Below are 19,321 nucleotides of genomic sequence, written 5' to 3'. Positions count from 1 at the left end.
ATTATTTTTTTTTACCCCAAAAAGTGATGTCATTATTGGACTAACTAAGCTAATTGGAAACTTCCAAATGCCTAATTAGTCATTAGGGGGTGGGGGGGGGGTGTCCATGGGGTTCAGCACAGTGTCCCGACATTGTAACCTTAAAAAAAAGATTTTCCTTTCCATCTCACACCCTCAGGGAGTTGCGAATGGAAAGATGTGAAATCAGTCTGACTGATTCAGTGCGTGTTGTTCATTGGATTGCAAAATGAATTTGCTATGCGAATTCGAAGTGAAAATAGCAACTCGCACCTCGCCATTCGCACCTAATAGGATTGACCCCATAGTGTACATTAATATTTTTGATTAATAACTACCTTCCTCGGCAGTAAGTCTTTCCTCCAGCTAATGTAGAACACACAAGAGGAGGAGGATGAGAGCTATACTCCGTGCTTACCTGCAACCTTCAGGACACAACTCTACCTGATGGCTGTCACTCAAACCATACAGGGATACCCAACATTTACTCCCCATTGGGTACCGTTACATAGATGATATTTTTATATGGAGAGGAGAAGAATCTGATCTTAAGAATTTTTGTTATCTTTTGAACAAGGAAAATTTTAGTATCAAAACTGAGATTACATTTTTAGACCCAACTATAAATATAAAGAAGGGCTGTATTCATACTAAGAAATCAATGGATTCAAATTTCTATATTGAAAAACATAGTAACCATCAAAATTGTTTAACTCTATACAATTTGGTCAATTTAAGACATTAAAACTTAAATGTTTAGAGATCCAGATTTTGGAAGGACGAGTAGAAGAAATGAGAAATCTTTTTAAACCAGGAGGGATATGACATAACCGAAATTGATAATGCAAAGAATCAACTTCTAAAAGTAAGAAGGGAAGATCATCTAAAAAACAAAAAGTAGAAAGCTGGTGTTAAAAAGAAAAATTTTGAACATGCTTTATTTCCTCTAAATGTTACTCTCAACATAAACAAATTGATTGAAGAATTACAAATAATTGGAAGATCTTACTTCAAGATCCAGCAACACCACATTTTACCTAAAGAAAAGCAGCTAATTTAAAAAAAACAACAACAAACATCTAGTTAAAAGCACACTACATAACAAAAACATCTAATTAAAAGCACACTACATGACCCTACTGGGTCGAATATATTCCTTCCATAGATGTAAATCGAATTTGAAGCTACTTAATGTAAATTTACAGATTTTACTATTAATGGTGAAACTTTTCCAATCAGTAGTTTGATTACTGTATGTAATATATTCAAAATCTGGTATATACCATGAATGGAGGACATTAACTATGTACAAAATTGAGAAACTCTAACTTGATTCCCCCTAGAATCTGTTTTCTTGATTTTATTTTGTTTGTTTTTAATTTTGTGTATTATCTAGTAAATGTAAAGTCCATTTTGTTTATTGTGTAAACTTATGCGTTAGCACATGAATTAGCTCCTTGAGTCTCAAAAATTGTGGTTTGTTTACATTGTTGGAACGAATACTATAGAATACTGTAGAATGCATGACAGAGGAAATGGGGGATTTGTTCATTTTGTGACTCATATGTTAAAAGATTGGTTGAATAAGTGAAAAAAAAACATTTGGACAGAACAGGTTATTTGCTATGAGAAATATTTCCAGCAAGAAATCGAAATGCGCCACTTGGTTCTTCTCATTTCTGCACAGCTAAAAGTGAACAGAAGACTGCTTCCATCATTGTTGATCAGCTTTCTTGTCTGGAAGGCAGTTAGTGATACTATGTGCAACTGTTGTCAACTTGTGTAAATATGTTTATCTTGATTTACCTATGTTAAGGTCGGTACACACCTGACAGATATATCTACAGATGATGGTTGTTCATACACACTGAAGATCATCATCTGCTTGTGCCCTCGGGTCCTGGTGGCTGGGGGGGGGGGACCCAGCAGCCGGGTCGGGGCGTATCCCATCCCCCTCCTCGCGGCTGCTGCTGTGTGTGTTCGGGCAGTCTGTCCATATCTGTCCATCAGCTGTGCAGCACAGCCAATACAATATGTTGGTGAACGACGACGTTCACTGACATATCGCGGGTACACACTGGCCGACGTGCAGCAGATATATTGGCCGATCAATTGATTGGCCAATGTATCTGTCAGTGTGTACCCAGCATAAGTGTAAATGTTAATTAAACTTTGGAAAGAGTTAGAAACAGTATTACACTATTTTAGCCTTTACTCTTGGGAGTCTGGCTTCTATTATGTAAATGTGTAAAACACAAAGAAAGAAAAAGAATATCTGACTTAGGACCTTTCAATAAATATTTTTCGATACACCTGTCACATATCTACAGTATTAATGTAAGAGTACACCCAAAGCGGGGAAGGTTTGTTCCTTAGATGGTGTGGATTTCTGGATCTTTACCTCCTCTTAAAGGGATGTTGCTCAGTTTATATCCAGGGCCCCTTGCATCTTATCCATCCAGTAGTGGTGTTTATTTAGATTTAATAATTCTTCACACTATTATTGTCTGTTTGTTTCTTCTGTGTGTTTAAAATAAGGAAAGAAAAAAAAAATGCGACGACCCCCCACCCCCAAAAACATAACCAGTCCCGAGCTCTGTAGAGCCTGTCCTGGTTCTTAAAATACAGGGGATAAATTGTATAGGGTTCCCCTGTATTTTAAGAACCAGAAATTAGCTCTGTTGAGCAGGCATTACTAACATGGATCTGCACTGTAGTTACTTCTTCAGCAACTGTCAGGACAAGCTCATATGATTGCATCAGCCCTGTAAGTACAGAACAGCAATTCACAGGGTGGAGGGTATACAGTGTCAAAACCCCAACCGCAGATCTCCAAATGTGAGAATCTGGCACCTTACATACAGTAAGCAAATAAAAGAAGGAAGGAAGGAAAAAGATAGATAGATAGATAGATAGATAGATAGATAGATAGATAGATAGGATAGATACTTAGCAGTGGCTATCTCAGCATATTAATAAAAATAAATTGTGTTTTCCGGGAAAGTATGAACATTTATCACCTCCTCAATTAGGTGTTTTTTCCTCTGTACAAAAAAGCTGTCAAGTTCTTTCATAATTGCATCAATCCCAGTATTCATCAGTACATCTTTATTTTCCTCAAGTATTTTATGGGGCATTCCCTGTAAGGAAGGACAACATAATAATGTAAGTATGGTGACAAAACTAGAGCATATATAACATATATATTACATAGATGTTAAAAACGTAGACATTTTCTCCATTTCTAGTTAACCATTTATGATTTTTGTCATTCTGCAATTCAGTTTAATGATAAGAAATGTGCATTTACAATTTACATCATTAGGGGGCAACATCAAACATACATGATGGGATTATGGCCTTCATTCAGAGGTGGCCGTTCAGAGGCGGCCTTCGTGCGCATGCGTGAGACCCGCTACGACCGACAGCGCCGGTCGTAGCGGGTCTCTTTCCAAAGGGGGCGAGCTGTCGATGTTGATTGACAGCTCGCCCTGTTTGGAAGGAGGGCCGGGGGGGTGGCAGCCCAAATGGAGGCGTTCCCATGGGAATGCCTACCGTTTGGGGGAGGCCCCACTGACATCACTAGTGATGTCAGTGGAGAGCTTCCGGCTCTGACAGAGCCAGAAGCTCTCCGGGGCTTACGACAAGTGAGACCCTACCCTAGGGTCTCGTCGTAAGCCCCGATGGTCTCTGACCATCGCGACCATTACCCTAGCGGTCGTTAGAGCTGTGGGTGTAAACCCACAGCCTAACGACCGAAACAGAGGCGGGCGGTCAGGATGCAAGCGGCCGCCCAGTTTCTGAACGACCGTTTGCATCCTCCGACCGCCTCTGAATGAGGCCCAATGTGTATTCAGAGAATCGGTATGAAATCCCGGCAGTCGGGATGCCTGCTGTCAATATACCTACAGCGGTATCCCGATGCTCAGGATCCCAACAAAGGTCTGGTAAGTAAAGTAACCCTCCCCCCTTCTCCCCATAACCCTCCTTTCCAGCATCCTAACACTAACCCTCCCCACCCTGCACCCTAAACCTCCCCCCTTGGTGCCAAAACCTAACCCTCCCCCCTTGGAGCCTAACCCTAACCCCCCTAGTGGTGCGTAACCCTAACCCACCCCCGGGGGTACCTAACCCTACCCTCCCATCCCCTAGCCTAACCCCCGTGGCTAAGACCTAACAAGCCCCGCTATACTTCTGATCGGCATCCTGGATGTGAGGAGTTGGGATATCGACTACTGTCGGTATTCCGGTGTCGGTCTTCTGGCCGGGTAATGGCATTCCAGCGCTGGGATTTCATCAGTCGGGATGCCGGCTGTAGGTAGCATAACTACATCCTGTATTCAGTAAGTCAGACAGTAGTAGTCCTACACAATTACAGTATGTAGTTATGTGACCACAATCCCGATGGCAGAATGCCGGCTAGGGATATTCCGACGCCGGAATCCAGGACGACGCAGGCCCGAACGAGGTAAGTCCGGGGCACCCGTCCTCTTAGCCGCGCGGGGGAGTTAGGTTTAGGACACCCTGGAGGGACTTAGGGTTAGGCTCCCCCACGTGAGGGTTAGGGTTAGGCACCCCCCCAGGAGGGTTAGGTTTAGGGTGCAAGGAGGGGGAGTTAGGTTTAGGCACTGGGGGGGGGAGGTTAGGGTTAGGCACCCCTAAGGGAGGGTTAGGGTTAGTGAGGGGGGAGAGGGGAGGGTTAGATTACTTACCTGCCGCTATCGGGATTTCCTCCCTCCGGCCAGACGCTGTCGGGATTTGAACCGGCGGCTAAACAGTCGCCGGCATTTCAATCCCATTCCCATAATTACAGCTAGTTATTCCAACATGGCTATATTTTTTATATGTAAACAAAAGATATACATTTTTTAGCCTTTATTAAGAAAACATTGTTCTAGCAAAGCATTATTTGATGTCCAAATACACCACCTAATATAAACCCAAGCTAAACCAACCTCAGTATGAGATTAAGGGCCTGATTGGGAGTTGCAGACAATCCGCACGCACTGCCAATATTCACGTAGTTAAGAGATTATTTGCAACTGTGCATGCGCGAAAAGTTCTGAAAACATCTGGAAACTCCTACGGTGCATGTGTTACACAGAGCGTACCCACAAAGTTGCTGTTGAATTCTGGTAAGACTTTATCAGAACGGTGGCGGAAAAGTGATAGTCTTTCCTTAGGGAGGACCAGGAGGTGGCTACTAGTTCATGCAAAAATGGGCCATTCAGTAGGCGTATCATGCAAGTGCCTGTGTTCCAAGACGCACATCCGCGTCAGACAGAGAAACCGCACCTGTCATAGGGCTGGTGCAATATTTGATGGTAAGACCGATGGTGGCGTATATGGATGCACCAATCGATAGACCCACTTTTAGCACCCATACACGCTGTTCTGTTTTTGCACACTTGGCCGCACGGATGTACCCAAGGGAAGGTGTTTGTATGTCACTTACTGATGAACGTCAGTACACGCTGCAGTATGCGCTTTTGCGTGCAGCTCAGGATCAGTCCCTTACATGTGATTTCTTTAAAATAGCACAAAAATTTGTATATTTGCCTACTGCAATTAGGAATCTTATACAGTGTTATTTATCAGGATCTTCACTATTAAGTACTTGATTAAAGTGCATTTAGCTTGTGCTATCTCACCATGTTCTTTTAATTTTCTTTATTTTTATTAATAAGTACTTTTCTATGAGGTTTAGCAAATTGCCACGTAATACATAGGACAGTTTCTATACCTCCTACTTATAAAAGTATGATTGTGGCGTAAAAGCATGTGATTTACTCACTTTACAAACCACTCATCAAAGTGCTTTCTTCCCCAAACTTACCTACTCTCCCAGAAGCAGGGGGAGACTTTTTAAGTAGTCCCCCCTCCCCCCAGAAGAATGGGTGGATCTTCCACATCCCACCCACTTCTAATTAAGTTGGCAGGATGGGGAGATAATATACGAATTGCGGGTCTGAAGGGAGGGGGTCGGTGCTAATATGGTGAGACTAACGAGCTCATCACCCACTACATCAGTGGTCATCTTCATCTCCTCTACTGGCTTCTCACGGATAGAAAATAAAGTTGGTAAGTATGATCTTCCCTATAGACTCTTTACACTTAGCGGCAGCCATGGACAGCCGTAAACAGTTTGGGTTTGACCCTCCATATGCTGTGTTTTTGATTCTGATTGTATCTTTTTAACCTTTTCTTTTCACCACACACCTTAGATTTTGGATTTTTTTAAATTTTCCTTCTTTCCCGACAGCATGAAATCCCAACAGCTGCAGGTAAGTGATCTAACCCTCCCCTCTCCCCACCTAACCCTCCCTTAGGGGTGCCTAACCCTAAACTCCCGGGGTGGTGCCTAGCAAAAAAGAGCAAGTAACTGTGCATCTTGATAAAACCATGTTGCACTGCAGGTGAGGCAGATGTAAAATGTACAGAGAGATATAGATTTGGGAGGGGTGTGTCCTAATTACCTAGCTGGTGTCTCAAGAGTGATGTTCAAGGTGCAAAACACACATGAAAATCTTTAATAAAGATCCTTTCTTCCAGGATAACTGTGTTTGTGTACTATTTCATATATATATATATACTGTACATTTGATGCAAATGTAAGTCTGCTTTGCAAAAATTAACAGTTTAATTTCCAAACTATTAAATAATTTATTTATGAAATATGAACTTTTTTAAACTTGAGAGAGCAGAAAAACCTGACCTGATTGAGTTAAATGAGTTATATTTTTTAATTCACCATCCACTAAATATATCACCTATGAAAACCCTTGACCTCAGGAAAAGAAAATTAAAGACACAGACCAGTGTAATAATAATAATAATAATAATAATAATTTCTATTATTAGCCACCAGAAATCAAGATCAGTTTAATGATTATAAGGCATTGGGTGCTGCTAGTCAATGTTTGATGGTTAAATGATGCTGGTTTCTGCTGCTCAATTGATGCTGGTAACTCATCAAATAGACACTCAATCATTGATAAATAAGTGCTATTTACTGGTCATAAGAGTGCTACTTACTGGCACATTGTGGTATAATATCATGGTGGTTTTGTTTATCCTTAGTGTCCAGCACTCTAGTTCCGGAGGACCTGACGGTCCGGCTACTGCCAATAAAAGTACTATGGGCCAGATGTAATAGGGTGAGAGTTTAGAACATGTGAGAGTTTCTGACACTTTTTAAACTCGGCCAATGTAAAAGAGCCCGAAAACAAAGTAGAGCGAACTTGCATGTTTTTCAGACTTAAAAAAACTCTCACGATTTAAAATCTCATTCAGGTGTTTTCCCATTTTGAAGATAAAACCAAACCAATTTGAGAGTTTACTGCTAAACTCTCACATTTTCTAAACTCTCACCCCATTACATTTGGCCCTATGTGTCCACAGGGACACCGAGGAATATGACCTTGTTTGTCTTTCTGTGATGGTGATAGAACTAGTGGAAGCAATAGCTCCAAGGCTGCCATGTCCCCTTATTCTGGGAGAAGACTTTCCCTGTTCCTGGAAATTTTATTTGACCAGATTGGTCCGGACATGCTGGCAACTGAATCACTGGTTGGACGTCCGACCCTACATGATCCTGTTACTCAAACCCCGTAACCAGGCTCCAGATATTGCAGCAGCAATATCTGGAGCCTGGGTACCAGGCTTTTGCTGCAAACAGACCAGCATTGTGTTCCAGAAGCAGTGAGGAAAAAGTCCTGGTCAGAGAAGGAAGAGAGGAGACAGAAACTTTGCCAGCCGGAGGAGAAGATTGGTCTCCTGTGTTCAGGGCTGTAACACTCCAGGACTTTGCTTGAGATCAATTAAATGATTGTGCATTAGGGAGTGCTTACGACAATATTGTGAGTGAATGAAGTATGGAAGGCTGACAGACCAGCTGAGAAAGAACCATACTTCATGATAGAAAGGGACCTGCTGTATAGGGTACCAGTGGTATAAGAGAGCACAGTTAAACAGCTCTTGGTGCCACAGTTACACATTCTGTTGGTCTTGGCAGTGGCCCATATACCCCCTAAGTGAGGGCTTTTTGGAGAGGAGAAAACTCTCAAATGGGTGCTCCAGAGGTTTTACTGGCAGGGCATCAGCATGACTTTCAATAGATATTGTCAAGCCTGCACAGTCTGCCAAGGAACGGTACCTAAACCTGATTACTGAGGTGCCCAGGTACCTCTTAATAGTAACCATATTATATAAACTGGGGAATGTAATCACAACTAGACAGTCCAGGGGGGTTTGATATTATTAACCCTGTGTCTCACACACCACATAGGCTCAGGTGAGTGTTGTCCTTGACAAGGGTCAAAACTAGCTGCAGAATGCTTGGAAATTCTGTGGATGTCACAATGTACCAAAAATGATTTATCTTAGGAGGAGCAACCTGCTATTAAAAACTAAATGCTGGCGGACATTCCCTTCAAAGTGCAACAGTGCTTACCTCTAGTGCATGAACTGAAGTGTGCAGTATAGGAAACACATAGGAAGAGAATGTATTGTCTTTCATCACTGATGATAGTGGAACCTTGAAATAAAATAGGAAATAGATGATTATGTAGTCCACTAAGTAATGTTTAAACACAAATATAAATAATTCATAATGTAAAACAGGGGCAAACTAGGGGTGCTGACAGGGCTTGTGCCCCGAGAACTAGATGTGGGGGGCACCAGCCGAGGCTCTGATTGGGGAATGCATGATGAGGTTAAAAATCTGACTCCTCGAATCACTAGTCAGTGAGAACTGTGTGTAGGCAGTGAGAGATGTGTGGAGGCAGTGAGAGCTATTAAGGGCCATTGATAGCTATAAAGGGACAGTGAGAGCTATGGAGGGGAAGGGAGGGCTATGAAGTTGAAATAACATATGGATGGAAGGGGTAGTGAGAGCTGTGACGGGGCAGTGAGAGCTGTGACGGGGCAGTGAGAGCTGTGATGGGGCAGTGAGAGCTATTGAGGGCCATTGATAGCTATAAAAGGGACAGCAAGGGCTATGGAGGGGAAGGGAGGGCTAGAAAGTTGAAATAATATATGGATGGAAGGGGCAATGAGAGATCTATGGAGGAGCAGTGAGCGATATGAAGGTGACAATGAGAGAGCTATGGAGGGGCAGTGAGCGAAATGAAGGTGACAATGAGAGAGCTATGGAGGAGCAGTGAGCGATATGAAGGTGACAATGAGAGAGCTATGTGGCGGCAATGAGAGAGCTATGGAGGGGCAGTGAGTGAGATATGAAGGGGTAGTGAAGGGGCAGTGAGAGATTAGGAGGGAGGGGACTATGAAAGATGTTTGCATGTATAGGGTATGGCTCCTTATTCGAAATACTTCAAATGTCTTTTTTTGCTGCCTCCTGAATTTAAATTTAAAAACTAGACAACCTACCGAATTAAATGAGGGATCACTTTTTTTATTTGACACAAGATAAGGGAGATATGAGCTTTAGATCCCCCCAGTCTGTGGGAAATGTTTAGTTATTGTCTGGGAATCCACCAGAGAAGGGGTCTGATTCAGAGCTGTACACTATGCCAATGTTCATGCAGTTCAGCAATTTTGTTTTTTGCTACTGCGCATGCGTAAAAGGCCGAGGAAAGTCTCACTGTGCACGTGTGAGCAGACCACTGCGATCCACAGGCATTCCTGAGTGGAGACAGGGAGGTGGCCAAAAGTGTTTGCAAAAGGAGACCGGCCCATGGGCGTGTTATGGGAGTTCCAAAGGTGTGTCTGCGATCGCAGCTGCATTCCCAAATGCAATGCCACAGGCTCAGAGGCCATTTTTAGAGAGAAAGTTGACCTGGAATCTGTGCAGCCCATAACTTAATCGAATAGTCGATGTGCAATCGATGTTGCGTCGATGATGGTGAGGATCTGTACCCAGCGCATATATGGAAAGTGGCTGTAACAACTTGTGCTCAGTCCTTCGCACACTGTTAGGCATTCACATATTTTCACACATAAAAAGCGAGTGCAATCGCAGCTGAGTATGCGACAGCGCACAACTCGTGATTATCCTTCTCCATCTATGGAAAACTACTTTTTTTGATAGTGTTGTGTGATATTGTGTAGTGATCACAGGTGATCATCACCAGACAATAGCTGCTAAGGGAGCCACATCATTTGGAAGAGAAGACTCCCCTCTTACATATGTGGGAGACCCCACATTTACAGATGGGCTGGATATGACTCATGGTGCTCTCCAAACCATGGGCCTGATTCAGAGCCGGACGCTCTGACCAGAGCGCTCGCTCTGAATCAGGGCCCTCCTACCTAACATTGGAGCGGCCTCATGGACGCTCGCATAGCTGTGGGTTACCACCCACAGCTATAGCGAGCGTCCATGATGATGGTCGCGATGGTCAAGACCATCGCGACCATCGGGCTTGCGACGAGACCCTGAGGTAGGGTCTATCAGAGCCAAAATCACTCCCACTGACATCACTACTGATGTCAGTGGGGCCGGACTCAGACGGTAGGCGTTCATATGGGAACACCTCCGTCTGGCAGCCACACCCCCGGCACGCCCACCAAAGTGGGCGTGCTGTCACTCAACATCGACAGCACGCCCCCTTTGGTACGAGACCCCGAGCGACAGATTCCCCGTCGCTCACCGGGTCTCGCGCATGCGCACGACGGAGCTCCCTCTGTCGTGCGCATGCGCACTTAGGCACCAACGACCCGCTTGCAAGCGGGTCAGAATCAGGCCCCATATATGGAAATCGTGTGTTTTCCATAGTGCATGGTAATATTGTATGGTAAGCACATCTGATCACCAGACAGTAGCTAATAGCGTGCCACATAATTTGAAAGTGGAAACCCCCCCCTGCATTCAAATATGGGTGTCATATTGGTTGTAGATGCCATCACTGACCCTCACAGGGCACCTAGCATCCTCCCCCATATACGTAAAACATACTTTTTACATAGCATGTGGTAATATTGCCTGGTGATCACCAGGCAATATGTTCTTAATTAATTGTAATTTGTAACATGGTTGGGGGAGATCTTCTCCCATGCCTGGACTACATTACCGTTCTGTAGAACAGGGAGCTAATGTCTTGTGATCAGTGTGATTACCAGACATTAGCTTTTATGTGGGTACACCATTTGAAAAAGAGGAATTCCCTTTATCAAGAGAGGGTACCTCCATCTTTCTAGGTTGTGTTGGGGAGTTAGAGGGACTTCTATTCCTTCCCACCATCATTTTTTTAAAGACGTGACGACAGTGGGACTGAACAGACTCGGCGGCTCCTGGTGGTCCCCACTTGTGGTTAGGATCAGTGGGGCACAGAATAGTTCATTTTTATTTTTGTTTTGACCCTCTTTGTGGAGGACAAGTTGGGTTCTTCCTTCTCAATCTTACTGCATCTAAGGAGGTCAAACCCCACGTCCTCCACAGTGACTGGGTTAAGCCTGTATTTAGCCTGCTTTTCTGGCTACTTTTCAGAGTGTACTGCATGTTTCATGTATTTCCTGCCATACTCTATTGTATTTTTGTATCCTGCAGGCTAAGACTTATTCTGGACCAGACACTATTTTTATTTTGCTATGCTGCACCTCCAGCCTGTGGGCTCCACTCTTCCTTGCTACTGTGATGGTGCTTAAATGAACATCATACTATTCACTTATTCCCGATTCCTCAGTGAATCATTACAAACACCCAGTTAAACATAACAAAGATGGCTGTACCATCACTGCCCTAGTGGGACCTATGCATGGCTTACAGGGTACCTTGAATGGCGTGCTGGAGCCAGGAGTGCCAACTGGCAGGTACTTAGGATGTACCCAGAGTTGAGCTTATATGCCCCTGCCCCCTCTTCCGTGACATGGCGCCCATGATGTCATGAGGTCACATGTGCTGGAGGTGGTGGGGCTTGCCCAGGGTACACTAATGCCCTGATAATGTATGGCACAGTTTACAGAACTTTGATGTGTCTTGGCTTGATCTACCTAGAAATTCCACTCAATTTCAAATACATCATACTTTTCTCCCAAGATACATTGTTCTCACCGGATGTATTAGTTTTGCAAGCTCTTGTAACTCCTTATATCTTTTTTTGCTCTCTTGAAGTATAATTTTCTTCAGTTTATCTCGATCATTTCTTCCACACTGAAAATGTTGATCCTAACAAAAACAATGCATCAGTCTTATTGCACAGCTATTGGATGCATTCGGAGCCACTCATTTATACAGACACGGCAGCCTACTTATAGCTTATGCTATAACGAAAACCCATCTCTGTCCGTGTATGCATGGTCCAACGCATTTGTACTCATATTTCCTTATATGAAGCAAGCGCAATTTGCAGGTGGGAGATTTGTCTGCATTTCTACTTGTGAATGAATCAGCTCCTATAATACTTGGAGGATCAGTCCAATAATCCTATTAATTTAAAGAAGAGAGCTTTGCCACAAGCTATTCTGTGTGGAAGGGGTGGTATATAGAATTATTTCAACCAAAGTGTTTGTCCTGTGTATTTTAAAGTTCCAGGTTACAGGGCCCCTGAGTTGAGCAGAAGAGCCAGTGGGTGTGCCAGGCAACAGAATTATTTACAGATTAAAACTGTGTTGTATACATAGCAAACTCAAAGATAGGCACAAATCACCCAATATTTTAAATGAATGACAACAATAAGAAGTGATCACATAAAAAACATGAATGGAAGGCACTCAAATGGGTCTTATTAAGGCTTATCTTAAATGAGGCTCAACAGCGACATTTCAGAGAATCCTCTAAAAAGTTGCTGCTGAGCCCTCACTTAAGATAAGTCTGAAGTGCAATTTCAGTGCTTCCTATTTATGACATATATATATATATCTGTCCGTTTGTTCAAAGTTGGTGCAAAAACAACTGAACCGATTTTCATGGAACTTCATTTTGTAGTGGAAACTCCTAGAAATAACCTGCAATTTATTTCATCTCAATCCATCAAACTAAAGCTGAGCAATAACTAAAACAAAATGTATTGACCTCCATCAATGCAAGAGATAGGTGTGGCACCATGCATGTGGCCAGTAATAGGTTGGGGGAGAGGTGCCTTGGGTCCATGGGCACTTGAATAGGATAGGCTACACAGCAACAGCTAGTATGTGTACTTATATATTAGTGTATACTGTATATACTGTAGTATATACACTGAAGTGCCAAAAGTTATGGGAGAGCAGTATGTAAACATAATGGTAGGTGGCGTCATCGTAATGTGACATCTTGGAAATGCCAAGACCTGCATCAGTTGTAATCTGACATCTCGCCAGTCAGTTTGAACACCAGCTAGGCTACTCATGGCAAGATGACATGAATTATCTGAGTTTGAACGGGTGATTATAGTGGGTGCCCGACGGATGGGACATTTCATTTCCGAAGTTGTGCGGACATTCAACATTCCTTGATCTATGATGTCACGTGTGTACTGGGAATACCTCATGGAAGGCATCACCACCCACCATGGACAGCGCAGTGGTCAACAACGGGTGCTTAACGATCGTGACCAGCGGCATCTGGCCAGAATTGTCCGTGGTAACAGATAAGCGACACTGGCTCAAATCACAACCACATTCAATGCAGGAGGCACCAGATGCATATCCAGCAGGTTAGTGCTGCGTTCTTTAGCTTCCATGGGATATGGGAGCAGAAGACCCACCAGAGTGCCCCTGTTAACACTAGACCCCGGACACAGCGCCTCACCTGGGCTCGTGATGTTAATTCGACCCTGGAGGACTGGCAACATGTGACATGGTCCAATGAGTCATGGTTTTTTGTTTTTTTTTACACAAACTGTTTTTATTGAAAAAGGACCAAACAATTCCAAATAGAATACAGAAAAGATGGAATGGATACAAATAATATCAATAAATCTTTCCATTTTGAATAATATAATTAGATTCATAATCTTATATATAATGTATAGATAAGTAAAATAAAAAAATAGACCAGAAAAAGGAATGAAGATAGGGGAAGGAAAATCTGAGGGAACAAGGGGGGGGGGGGGGGGGGGGGGTTGAGCAGTGTGAACAAGAGAGAACACAATCTAAGGGTCAATCCATCACATCTTCATAGAAAACACAAATTTACAATAGTCAATTGCCTCTTAATAGAACATACCTGGAGTCAGGGAGAAACAGATGCAGAAACATTATGCGAACCTTTAAACTTGGAGTATTGTGCAGAATCTTTGAACATAAGCCAGGGGAGCCAGACAGCAGAAGAGTTGGTGGGATTACCATTAGAGAAAGATACAATATCCTCCATATCCATGTAATAATCTATCCTCTTAAACCAGTCTTTGATGGAGGGAGGAGAGGTAGATTTCCACAGAGGAGGTATGACAGCTTTAGTCTCATTGTTTAAATGCCTCAATAAAGAATTCTTATAGGAAGCCGTAGAAGAGGAGGTTATATTTAAAAGCCAGAAACCTGGATCTCTAGGGACTTCTCCTCCAAGAATTAATTTAGAACACTCAAACACATTTAACCAAAATGGGACTAGAGAGGGACAATCCCACCATATATGAAGCATGCTACCCGGAGCAGATTTACATCTCCAACAAGTTTTTGTTACCTGCGGGAACATTTAATTTAGAAGTACAGTATATCTATACCAGCGTGATATAACTTTGTAAAGAGTTTCAAGAGTAGCTATACAAGAGGAACTGGCAAAGGTGTTGTTAAATACTAACTCCCCGTCAATGTCTTGACTTGTATTGTTGAAATCTTTTTCCCAAACTTTAGTAAATACCGGAGGTAAGTCAAACAAATTTGCAATGATCAATGAATATAATGTAGATATAGTATGAGAGGGCATCTGAGAAACTGAACACAAAGATTCAAACAAAGTGGGAGACCTATTGAGATCAGAAAGCTTACATGAGGAGGTAATAAAATGTCGTACTTGAAGGTATTTCCAGAAATCAGACTTGGGTAAATTCCACAATTCTTGGAGCTCAGCAAACGAACGCACCCCTGACAGACACACCATCTGACCTAATCTAAAAATGGCCATCTATTAACCATCTTTGAAAGGGCCGTGAGGAGTATCCCGGAGAGAAATCAGAGTTGCCCAGGAAGGAAGTAAGAGAAGACATAATAGACGAAAAATATGAGGGAGACGTTGCAGTTTCTTCCAACAACATAATGTGGGTGTTATAGTGGGGTGTTTAACAGTTGGGAGTCTAGGAAGCCAGGGAACTATTTCTATAGCTTGAGCCAGACTACTTTCCTCCAACTTAATCCACTGTCTGAAACCCCTAGCCCGAGTCCACTCCAGAACACGATTCAGCATGATAGCGTGGTAATAGCTAGTGATGTGGAGAAGCTGAAACCACCATCACGTTTACGTCGTTATAATATAGAATGTTTAAAGCGTGGCGTGGAGTTGTTCCAGACAAACCTACATATGATACACTCCATATCTATAAACCATTGTGGAGGAATATGAATTGGAAGGGTTTGCATCAAGTATTGAATTTTTGGAAGGGAATTCATTTTGACTACGTTAATCCTACCGATCCAGGATAAACGTATATTGCGCCATTTAGTAAAATAATTACGAATAGCTTGTAATAATGGTGTGAAATTATTGGAGAACAACTGAGATAAGTCTTTAGTCAAATAGACTCCCAAATATTTAAGTCTATTGGGGTGCCAAACAAAAGAGAAGGATTGTTTCAAAGTTTACCAAGGATGGAGGTACAGTCAAGCTCATAGCCACAGATTTAGAGTGATTAATTTTAAAATTGGAAAGCCTACCAAATTCTGAAATTCTAGTATAAGGTTCGGAAGGGAAATAGTCGGATTAGTAATCAATGCTAAAAGGTCGTCAGCGAAAAAAGAGCTAATTTATATTCCTGACCACCTATATTAATACCTGAGATATTCATATTTAGTCTAATGGCCCTCGCCAGAGCCTCCATACAAAGGACAAATAAAAGTGGGGAGAGTGGGCACCCCTGCCTCATGCCATTTGATATAGCAAATGAATCAGAAAGAGACCCGTTCACCCTGATTTTCACTGAAGGGGTGTCATATAAAGCTAAAATTCTCTGTAGACAAGCAGGCCCCAAACCTAAATGGCGTAAAAGGCCTGGCATAAACTCCAAGTCAACCCTATCGAAAGCCTTCTCTGCATCAGTCGATAAAATAATGGACTGAGAAGAAGAGAGAGAGGCTTGGTGTATTAAATTGATAACTTTAGTGGTGTTGTCTCTAGCCTCGCGACCTAAGACAAAACCAACCTGGTCATCATGGATCAATTTTGGTAGAAGAGTTTTCAACTGGTTGGCTAAGAGTTTAGCAAAAAGCTTCACATCGATGTTTAGGAGAGAAATAGGCCTATAACTAGGGCATAAGGTGGAGTCTTTACCTTCTTTAGGCAGTACAGTGATTTGAGCCTCCAGCAATTGTTTGGAAAATTGAGTCCTACCTGAAATTGAATTAAAGGCACAAGTCAGGAGTGGCGCCAATCTTCCCTGAAAGGCCTTGTAGTAGGCAGTAGAGAATCCATCTGGGCCTGGGCTCTTACCAGCCGGAGAAGAGGAGATCGCCAGATCTACCCCCTCAATGAGAAAAGGTGATTCAAGAGTATCAATCTCTTCTTGAGATAACGTAGGATACTTAAGCGAATGAAGATAAGACGATATTGCCTCTCGATGTGAAGAGATGTCCGAGTCTCGGCTTGAATTCTTTAAATTGTAGAGCTTAGTGTAATAAGAATGAAAGGATTCCGTGATTCTTTTAGTTTCATAATGGGTCTGACCATTTTCGTTTTTTATAGCTTCAATAAATGTGACAGCGCGTTGTTCCCACAAAGCCCTAGCCAACATCTTACCCGGTTTATTGCCCCATTGGTAGAATCGGCTACGGCACTTATGGTAGGATAGCTTAATTTTATCCGTGGAAAGTCTATGAAGGGCGGACCTAGCTTGCTCCAGCTTAGATTTGATCTCAGCAAGAAGGGCATCTCTTTGTTGTGTTTTCTGTTTTTTTAAGTATGAACCTAGCTGTATACAGGTGCCCCTCAGAACATATTTATGTGCCTCCCAAACCGTTACCTTGGAGATGTCGTCATGATCATTCTGTTCAATATAACAGTCTAAAGAGGACTTGATCTGGGACTTGCAATATGCATCTTGTAAAAGAAGATCATTAAAACGCCATGTCCAAGGGTTGAGCGAGTGCTGAGGAAGAGAGAGTGTGAAAAAAACTGGAGCATGGTCAGACCATGTGATCGATCCTATTGACGTGTCAGATATATTGGTGTAAATGTCGGTGGCTTATAAAAAGATAATCAATTCTAGAGTAAGTGTGGTGTGGGCGGGAAAAGAAGGTGAAATCAGATTCAGCTGGATGAGCAATCCGCCAGGAATCAGCCAGTTGATGGTCTTGAAGGGTGCGTCTCACTCGCCTGAGCTCCTTCCCGGCCTATGAGATGCTTTATTGGAAGTGTCACGGAGAGGATCAAGGGGCCAGTTTAAATCACCTCCAACAACCGTAATCCCTTCCAAGAAAGTCTCAGCTTTATCCAAAATAAAGGAAGGTTGACCAGAATTAGGCGTGTAAAGATTTAAAAAGGAAAAACATTGACAGTATATTGTGCATTTAACCAAAATACCTCTAACCTCTACAAGCCTATGTATGGAAACATCAGATATCGGGAGGTGTCAAGCAAACAAAATAGCAACACCTAATGTTTTGTCGGCAGGCTTATCGCTAGAAAATGTATGTGGGTAATAGTAGCTTTTTAAGGGAGGGGCATGACCATTCTTAAAATGCGTTTCCTGTATAAGAGCTACATCTACTTTATCAGCCCGAAAGGACCGAAGCATTTGGGATCTCTTTTCTGGGACATTTAATCCTTTGGCGATAATAGTAACAATCCGTAACACAGGTTTACGACTAGACATGTATTTTCAATGTAAAAATAGCATAACAATACACCCCTCGGAGCAAGGCATGGATTACCCAACTAAGTAGGCCGCTCTTAAGCGATGGAAGGAATGGGGAAGAGGAAAAAGGATGGAAAAAAGGGGAAGGAAAAAAGAAGAAAAAACACAACATAAATATATATAAGAAACACACAATTCCGAATTGCAAATATAGGTAGAAATTTAAACATCAGAATGCTGCATCTGGATGACCAGGAGACAAAAATCTGCTCCATGTCCAGGATGTGAGGGAATGCAGCACTGAGGGGGTTCGGAGGGGCGGTAACAACAACCCATTAAAACAGAAAAATATATAAATAAGTTAACTCCTACTAAGGGAATTTCAAAAAGAACTATACATTGTAGAAATTACAAACACATACTGATATAACATCAGAGACATTACTAAGATTAATAGGGAGTACAGAAGGAGCACTAAAATAAGTATCAGAAACAAGGCATGACAATATAGGGTGGAGATCTAATTCCTTTGTAGATAAGGAAAACCGGAACAGTCTCACCAAACTCTCACATGAGCTAAATTGATCAAGTCTCTTCCGAGGACGCTGGAAGAGACAAACGTTGTGTCTTCTGCTTGGAACTAGATACTCGTTGCCAACGATCACCATCAGAAGGAAGGGAAGGAATCACCAAAGGGCTATGCAAGGCCTCCCAATCAGGGAGTGCAACTGGATCTATACCCAAAGCCGTGAAAAAGGAAGGAAGATCAGCCGGAGTATGAAGAATGACATTTTTCCCATTGTGAATTACTTGCAGGTTAAAACGGAAAACCCCATCTATATCACAGGGAATGCTTGCGAAGTTGTTCCGTCAGTGGTCTCAGAGTTTTCCTTTGTTGCAAAGTATACCATGATAGATCGGGGAACAGCTGAACTTTAGCACCGTTAAAATCGACCTCTTCAAGCTGGCATACCTTCTGCAGTATAGCCTCTTTTTGGGCATGGTAATGAAGGCGGCATATGACATCTCGAGGTTTGTCACTAGGTAGTCCTTGCGGAAGGAGAGCCCGATGTGCCCTATCAAACAGGATTTCGCTATTAGGATCAAGGCCAAGAATCTCGCCAAATATCTTCGTGAGTGCATCCGTAAGATTGGGTTGAGTAACATCCTCAGGTGTGCCTCTTACTCTGATGTTGCATCTGCCATGGTTATCTAAGTCATCCATACGCAATTTAAGAGAGCGGATCTCTGAATGTTGGTGAGAAATAATATCTGTAAATTGAAGTAAAGCACCAGCAGACACATCTTTATGTTCTTCCAGACCATCAATCCTTGTTGCCAATTCAGCCATATTCGAGTGAATGATAGCCACATCCTGGCGAATAGTAGACTGAAGCTTGGTCTCCAGAGACTGAAAATCTTGT

General features: G+C 42.6%; 1 protein-coding gene across 1 annotated transcript in view; it reads right to left on the bottom strand.

The window, feature by feature from the left end:
- The window catches only part of LOC148501334 (uncharacterized), a 131,804-nt gene that overhangs the window by 44,988 nt on the left and 67,495 nt on the right, over nucleotides 1-19,321 (bottom strand). Inside the window, 3 exon segments of the mRNA XM_088450672.1 lie at nucleotides 3,039-3,158; nucleotides 8,471-8,554; nucleotides 12,029-12,142. Coding sequence (XP_088306798.1) covers nucleotides 3,039-3,158; nucleotides 8,471-8,554; nucleotides 12,029-12,142 — 318 coding nt within the window.

The sequence above is a fragment of the Taudactylus pleione genome, unplaced genomic scaffold, assembly GCF_031769625.1.
Source record: "Taudactylus pleione unplaced genomic scaffold, aTauple2 ptg000520l, whole genome shotgun sequence".
Taxonomy (NCBI): domain Eukaryota; kingdom Metazoa; phylum Chordata; class Amphibia; order Anura; family Myobatrachidae; genus Taudactylus; species Taudactylus pleione.
This window is presented reverse-complemented; position numbering and strand designations above follow the sequence as displayed.